Consider the following 8,921-nt stretch of genomic DNA (forward strand, 5'->3'; position numbering starts at 1 on the left):
TCATCCTCATATTCGTTGCAGTCGTCATTCAATTCAAAAAGTCTCTCTTACGTATTTTATGTTTGATCAGAAGAGTCCTCCTAATATTTTGATCTTGGATTGCTAATGCATACGGTTAAAAAAATCAATGTGTATATTCCAATAGTTTTCTTTTTTCATTTTCTTTCACAAAGGGGTATTTCCATGGGTTTGCATTGGTATCGTGTTACAATCACTAACTCATACCCATGGTCATATTCTATTCAACACAACACAATATGAACTCTCATTTAGAAAGTTTTGATTGAATAGTCTGGACTAGATCGGGTCATTTTTCAAGAACAATAGCTAAAGGCTGAATTTCTATCAACATTTGGTAAAGCACTCGATAGTCATGTTTGTGACATGTGAGGAAGATAGGGACAATATTTAGCAACTATTATTGTTAAACACCAACAACATTACACATTCAGAAATAATTAAAACTAAATCCATATACTTATAAATTTTAAAATCAATTCATGATACAAACACTAACTTCGTAATTTAATCTATTTATTACGATTTTTTTGGTCAAGTTAATTGTCAAAATTCTTTGGGCTACAAAACTCATACCACGTTGTATACTTGTATGTTATGGTTGTGCTGGGCTTCTGCGTTGGGCCTAGACGGAACCTAACATCTCATGCTTCACTCAAAATAGCCTAAAAGAAAACCATTTTATGGAAGCACTATTTTTTTATTCGAATTGTCAACAAATATAGAATGCCTAGATATTTCGTACTGGGTAACCCAATGGTTAAAAGTCACCGTCAGTTGACTCAACCCAACCATACGACCCTTAAGCGCCTCCAAGTTATCTTCAGTTTCGGGGAAAACCCACCCGCTCAAAGGCTCACTGGTGGTAAACCCGTATGCCCTCAGTCCTTAGGATCGAACTGGAGATCACAAATATTCGAGTTTTTCTTTATTGAGTCACTCATGTCTCTTCAAAGTGTTGTAAGTAAGAATTAAATTTGGGTTTATATTGAGAATCCCAAACTCCCTACCACTACACAATATTTAAAGGATAATAGATAATTATTACATCATGATCTTTTATGTTTTATGCCATATTTTTCTTTTTCCAATATAAGACTGTATCTAAAAGAATCAATATTTTATGTTTTATGTCATTTTTTTTCTTTTCTATATAAGACGGTATCTAAAAGAATCAATCGACATAGTTCAATGTTTTCAATTTACCAAGACAAAACTATTTATGCGAAAGTTTGAAACAAATAGAATACCTCTCACTTCATATCAACTAATGCATCGTTCATTTAATCGTATTAAACCATTTTTTTCTTCAAAAGCGCAATAGGTAATAACCATGTAACGCTAGAAAAAGAACAAATAGCTCCCAACTCTTTAGTTACTCACTTTAGAAGTTTGATCAAACTTCAGCTCGAGTTGATTTTGCTCGTGTTAGCTTACTCCCGGTCCCGGTACCACAAAATCATGAAAAAGAAAAATGATTCAACACAAATGTCCAAGCTTTGTATATGGCAAGTAATGTGTTATCTAATATACTTATAAATTATAATATTACATATATTTTTTTAACTTGACATTTTAGTTATATAAAAACAAAAAGATATTTACAGTCATATATTTTTTTAACTTATTATTTTAGTCTAAAAAACAAAAAAAAAAACATATAACTATATCGTCAAAGCTATATGAAAAAACACGGTCACGAGTGTTCGGTTCAAATTGAACACGGTACTTTGAATGTCTCGTCTTATGTAATTATATATTAGCTTGAATGCAACGATGCAAGGTGTGGTTGACTAAACTCGAACTCTCAAGCCATGCAACCATGCCATGGGTAGTTGGCTTTAATATCTTTTGAGTGTGTTGACTAGGAGCTCTTAATTAGTTGTCACATGTGAAACGCCTTCACACGCAAACATAAACCTATTTCATGGTCCCCAACCCCAAGAAAACATAACCCCTACATATATAATTTGTATTTTTATATCTTTCCAGTCACAACACTAAAATGTTTTTCACACGTGAGATTTATTAACTAAAATGTTGTATGTTCTAGTATCTTGGGTTAATTTTGATAATTAAAATTTTAACAACTATATTATAATCAGAAACTATTTTCTTGCAAATAGTATGAATCTATAAAGTTAAAAAGCAATTATAAAGAATAAGAATAACGCAACAACATTTACAACAGAAATTATATCCATGTAAAAAAAAGGTTGATACTAGTTCAATGGCAGGTTAATAAATTTTAACCAGTTATATTTTAATTTAGAAAATGCATATCTTTGTATATCATAAACAAGTTAAGATAATCTTATTTTTTATAAGATTTGCCTAATATAGGTAAACATCATAGGACATGAAATGTTATTATTTTTATTTTATCATCATGCTTGATGTAGTTATACCAAAACCGGATTTAACATAAACGAATGAATTCCCTCTTGATAAACGATTGAGACAGTTGCGTAAAATCAAATGATCGAACATATAACATAAAGATAAGATAGAGGATAAATAATTTCATAATCGGTAAACGAACACCAATCTCTCCTAAGTTGAGCACCCCTTGATTGGTTGTTTTACAGCAGGAAAACACACATAAATATGAATAATAATGCCTTATGTATAGCTAAACACATTCTTTCAAGAAGTTTTCATCCTGTTGAAGATGTACAACGTGCATCGAAGTTATCGTTTCAGATTCGAATTCCTCGCCAATTTCAAATGATTGATTGACCCCTCCACCCAACACACACACATATATTTCACAATTTTCACCTTTTTGATTTCGTAAGTCACATTTTGGTCTTTGCTTACTTGATAATTTATAAGTAACTTTTATCATATTAGTTTTCTCTAGTAGAAAACTAGAAAGAATTTTATTGACAATATAAGTAGGTTTGAGTAATACGAAATGTTGCGCATTAAACTCCATGTAAAATATAGTGTGAACATCATCTTCAACCAAGTCACCAAGACACTAAAATCATGTAGTAATTGGTATAGCAAATGGTATGAGTGTATAGCATAGTTTATCGCACCAAACTTTCATAATTCATATTTTTATGAAATATTTGACACAAAGGGAAATTATTCGATCATTTAAAATTATTAGTAATAGGTTAATCATTTCTTTTAGATAATTAAATTAGTAATTATAGCATAAAGATACTGTCTTAAGTTTGTGCATAAATAAGTGAATTGTTGTAAGTCATGTATAATTTTAAAATATTGTCTGGAATTCATATAAAGATTTGATAGAAATTAATATTAGAGATTTAGAGTTGAATTAACGTCAATAAAATATATTATAGAACCGTGCACACAACTAAAAAGTCAAGTAATGTATTATTTGATTTATACATATATAGAAGCATGCATCACTCAAGTTTGAATTGGCATATTACATTCACATCTAATAGGGCGACCTTGTTTGCTCAAGATAACTTAATAATAAAAATAGTTCTAAGATTGTAATAATAACAATAATAAAATGATTAGCATTTCTATGTATGACATATTCATATTGTGGTTTTGATTCTTAAGTTTAATTTGTTATACCTTTTACTTCCTAACATTCACTCAAACGCAACGCGTATGATCATTCACACTAACGAACATAAAAAGGCTAGCTTATTTCTCTTATAAATAATTAGATGAAAAAGGAAGAGGAAAAAAATTAGAAAATAATTAAAACGATATCAAACATCTTTTAAAGATGAAAGAGGAAAAAGTACTATTTACATTAATTTTCCTAAAAACAATTTACATTAATGCCTTAATGGTATTGAGGATATTATGATCACATGTATTATGTATATTTCTAATATTAGATCCAAATACAACTCATCAAAAGCCCATTTTTCAAATTTTCTCATAGAAGTCAAAACTTTACGTCATAAAATAAGAAATAAAAGATTCAAATAAATACAAAATAATATTCTTAAGATCGTGAGAGAATAAGATTACAATTTACATGCTATATGAAACACTATATATTCATTCCCACAACACAAAACTCACACTAACCAAACCAAAACCAACCTTCTTTCATCCTAATTAATTCACACACAAACAATGGCTTCCCATCCTTTAATCCTCTCTCTCTTCATCTTCTTCATTTCTTCATTTAACCATTCTCATGCTATGAAGAAAACAGGCTACAAGATGATCAAAGAACTCAATTTGCACCCCAATCTTGAAGTCAACGTCTTAAAGTCAAACACCAATGCTTCTTACGATGAACTTAAGGTTTCTGAATCCGGGCTTGTTGAGAAACGCTTATCGTTTCACGTTCATGGTGATCCTGGTGCAAGCGTTGCTGACCTGGCTCACCACGCGGGCTATTTTCGTCTCCAACATACCATTGATGCAAGGTATGTTATTTTTTTGGTTTATAATCATATTCTAACAATAGAATACTTAGCATTAGTGAAAGACATGTTTTTTCAACAATACCTAGTAAATGGTTAATTCTTTAATAATATAATTCCAAGGTAGCATTTTTCTTTGTGGGTTTTAGTTTTATAGTTGGGCAAGTTACCTGCCTTTAGAAAAAAGATATTGTAGTTAGGAATATTTAATTCTTGATAACTTTTTAGACTGATCTTGTTATTGTATTAGTGGAATTTTATTTATGTGGAATCTTTAAATAATAAATAAAGCACATTTGAGAAGGGTCCAATAGGCCCAACAAGGCCCCTACATGGCTACATTCTTCTTGTACTTTTTAGTTTAGCAAAACTTTTTGCACTAGGTTCACGTATTTAGACTGTTGCCCAATATGTTTTCGAATCAAGATTCATTTAAAGGATATATGAGCTTGTAAAATAAACAAATAAACATTTATAGCATGGTAACCGCTCTAGTAGAGGTCTTAGGTTCGACCGTTCGAGTTAAGTTTTCACTAGTTTTTTGCTTTTAACTCTTTTGAAGCCCACATGACCATCATTTACCTGATTCCTTTTGATAACAGAGTATTGGTGGGTCTCGTAAATTTTCTTATAACTGGTTTGAAATACTAATATTGTTAAAAGACCGGTCAAACCCATGGGTTACCCTTGTATTTGGCAATTAAGATTCATTTTCCTTTACAAAAGAATGGATTGGATAAATGAATAAGCTTTTTTAATGTAAAATTATTACATAGACTAATTATTGATTAATTAAAGAGTGAATTTACATGACGTATACGACGTATTCTCATTTACATGACGTATAAATAGATACAATATTAGCACTCGGCTACCCTCGTGTATATAAATAATATCACGAATAATCTAGTCCAATACCAAATATTGCTAGGAGGGCTATTAAAGATAGACTGAAACTGGTAAATATAATATGTGCAGGATGTTCTACTTCTTCTTTGAATCAAGAAAAGCCAAATCTGACCCTGTGGTCATATGGCTAACCGGAGGGCCAGGGTGCGCTAGTGAACTAGCTCTATTTTATGAAAACGGTCCTTTTAAGCTAACCAAAAACTTGTCACTTATCTGGAATGATTATGGCTGGGATAAGATTTCCAACATTATGTTTGTTGACCAACCGACCGGGACAGGTTTTAGTTATAGTTCTAGTGATCAAGATCTTCGCCACGATGAACATGGCATTAGCAATGATCTCTACAATTTCTTACAGGTTTGTAATATCTTCACTAGATATTTCAATATTTCATCCATGGGAATCTAATAACTAATGTTGTTACTACAGGCATTCTTCAAGGCTCATCCAGATTACATCAATAACGATTTTTACATCACGGGTGAATCATATGCCGGACACTACATTCCAGCTTTAGCTGCTCGGGTTAACAAGGGAAACAAGAACAAAGAAGGGATTCATATAAACTTAAAGGGGTTTGGAATCGGAAACGGGCTAACTAACCCTGGAATCCAGTACCGAGCCTACACAGATTACGCTTTGGCTAATAAATTGATTTCAAAGTCAGAATACCACTCAATAAACAAAAAGCTTCCAGCTTGTGAAAAAGCAATCAAACAATGTGGTAACAAACTTATAATTATAATTCTTATTATTTATACTTTTTTTTTGTTACTAAAGTTTGTTCATATTTGTGGTTCTTTGTGTAGGTGCAAATGGTACTGACATGTGTCAATCTGCCTATAACTTTTGCCAGCAAATTTTTGAGGAGATACTTGATTTAACAGATAACATCAATGTAAGAACTTGTAAAAGACAAACTCACCAAATATAGAAACTAGAAAGTGGATTGTTCTATAATGATTTGTTTGTATTTCTTTTCCAGTATTATGATATAAGGAAGAAATGTGAGGGGAATTTGTGTTATGACTTCTCGGGCGTGGAAATGTTTTTAGGCAAATCAGCGGTTAAAGAAGCATTAGGGGTACCAAGTGATATAGATTATGTTTCATGTAGTGAGGTAGTGTACCGGTCGATGCTTAGTGATTGGATGAAGAATCTTGAAGTTGAGATTCCTGCACTTTTGGAAGACAATATTCAGTTGCTTGTATATGCAGGAGAATATGATCTTATCTGCAACTGGCTCGGTAAGTTGACTTCTTTAGGCATGTAATCGAACCAAACGAACACGAACAAAGGTTGTCCGTGCTCGTTCAATTCACTTTAACCAAACAAATGAACGAACATGGACACACTTAAACGAACAGATTTTCTTGTTCACGGTCGTTTTTAAGAAATGTTTTTTTTTTAAGAAATTGAACGTTTTCATGTTCATTTGTGTCCGTTTGTTAATATTCTAAACAAACAGTTCTCTATATATAAACAAACACAAATGAACATACACGAACAAACGTAAACAAACATAGATGGACACCATTTAAAGTAAAGTAAAGGTGAATATTCAAATTAAAGTCTAAAATATCATCATCTTTTTATTTACATCCAACATTTTAAACAGAAAACGATAACAAAGAACTGGACTCTTAAGTGTTTGAAAATATGAAATCAAATTGATTTTAATTTATATTAGTGATACATAAATATGAATGAATATTTTAAAAAGTGTTAAGGAGCAGACAGACATAAGTAAACACATATAAATGAACAAACGTAAATAAACGAACATAAGAATTTAACTGTTATTACGTTTAATTAAAAATAATATAATAAAATGCAGGGAATTGGAGATGGGTTCATGCAATGTCATGGTCTGGTCAGAAAGATTTTGTTTCAGCTTCAAATGTACCATTTATAACTGATGGGAAAGAAGCTGGGATAATGAAGAATTATGGGCCTTTGACTTTTATTAAGGTTCATAATGCTGGACACATGGTTCCTATGGATCAACCCAGGGCTGCATTAAAGATGTTGGAGTTGTGGACCACAGGGAAGCTTGTTAAACCCAAGAAGCATGTTGCTGCACCTTTGTAATTGTTTTGCAGACATTCAAGAAAATTAAAGATATAAAAAGATTACATTTTTATTATAAAGATCCATGTAACTGTTGAATGTATTTACAATTTTACATTACATGTGCATATGATAGCAAGAAAGAAAGAAAGTAAAAGGTTAAAACTTAAGTCCTAATTAATAGCTATGTTTATGACATTTTACCCTTATTGGATTATGTATTATCATTTAAGGGTTAGTTGTAAAACATGAAGTTATATTTAATATCACCTAAAATATCACTTTTCGACAAGAACATTATCTAGAAAACTTCGCGTACAAGTTGAACGGTATGCCATTACTTTTGATACTAAACTCATCGTTTCCGTGAAAAAGTAAATTAAAATTCACAATAAATCCATAAAACTTATACCCATAATTGAATAATACCAAACCAAGTAATAACCAACACTTAACCACATTGGATTTAATTTTAAAGTACCTGTTTCTCCTTGTCAATGTTAGTCAATGGTCCTTCTCATCTGCTAAATCCTTAATGCATGATCCTTCCTCAACTTCACTGCATGATACAGAAATAGGATTCAAATTCATTAATGACTTAAACTACACCCAAAACAAGATTTTAACATCTATAATTAGTCAAATACATCTGATTTTAATATATACTGTAATAGGTTCCCACATTTAAGGTAATTTAAATTTGGAGGATGCTTGAGTACATGGATCAGATGGTTTTCATGCCACAAGATTTTGTATGAAGATCATTAAAAACAAGACGGAAAGATAAATAACAAGAGGGGATAGCTCAGTTGGGAGAGCGTCAGACTGAAGATCTGGAGGTCACGTGTTCGATCCACGTTCACCGCATTTTCTTTTCACCTTCCTTTCCTTAGTTAAGCTATATATAGTATATACTATGGGATACTTTTATTATGCTCCTGGTAAAACTGTATTTGAGTTAGGATTAAGCTGAATAATTTAGGATTATAGTGTGTGCACTCTAGTGAAATTCAAGAATCTATGGGTGAAATTATTTTAGTGGATTCAAAGAAAGTTTATTATGCTTCTTTTGTCTCAAGTAAATACACGATTAAACAAATATGGCTTGAAGACACTAAATCACCAACAACACATAGGTCGTCAAACTCCAATTATTAAACGAGCACGCTAAATAAGTATAGATGTTTCATGATTTGAAGTAGTGCATGCAAATCCTATTATGTTAGTGTCAAACTCAAACCTACTATAGACTCGTCATGGTGGTACCTCAAACTTGGGCCAGTGTGATTCGAGATGTGAATACTCTCTTAATTGATCATTATGTTACTTTTGTTTAATTAGAATGAAAATTATTCTAGTTATTCAAGAAAGTATAATTGATAATGATTAAAGAACTAAATCACTAATTTGGTTGCAAACTCGAAGAGGCGGTTTTAAACATGACATGTGACTATATGACTCTCGCGGTCTTCAACTAGTCAACTACATACATCTAGTAATGATGAAGCGACTACATGATACTATCTTAATTGATCATTAGTGGTAAT

General features: G+C 31.5%; 1 protein-coding gene and 1 non-coding gene across 2 annotated transcripts; both read left to right on the top strand.

Moving 5' to 3' along the window:
* Positions 1-3,803: 3,803 nt before the first annotated feature.
* Positions 3,804-7,741, top strand: LOC143617059 (serine carboxypeptidase-like). The gene is made up of 6 exons (XM_077089722.1): positions 3,804-4,397; positions 5,373-5,661; positions 5,734-6,028; positions 6,114-6,202; positions 6,290-6,551; positions 7,142-7,741. The coding sequence occupies exons 1-6, from the start codon at positions 4,099-4,101 to the stop codon at positions 7,393-7,395; spliced, it is 1,488 nt and encodes a 495-aa protein (XP_076945837.1). The 5' UTR covers positions 3,804-4,098; the 3' UTR covers positions 7,396-7,741.
* Positions 7,742-8,168: 427 nt separating this feature from the next.
* TRNAF-GAA (transfer RNA phenylalanine (anticodon GAA)) lies at positions 8,169-8,241 on the top strand. The gene has a single exon. It is a non-coding gene; the product is annotated as a tRNA-Phe (tRNA).
* The last annotated feature ends 680 nt before the right edge of the window (positions 8,242-8,921 follow it).

Source organism: Bidens hawaiensis, unplaced genomic scaffold (genome assembly GCF_021521415.1).
Source record: "Bidens hawaiensis isolate Kalapana, Puna unplaced genomic scaffold, B.hawaiensis_p1.1 tig00051730_1, whole genome shotgun sequence".
Classification (NCBI taxonomy): Eukaryota; Viridiplantae; Streptophyta; class Magnoliopsida; order Asterales; family Asteraceae; genus Bidens; species Bidens hawaiensis.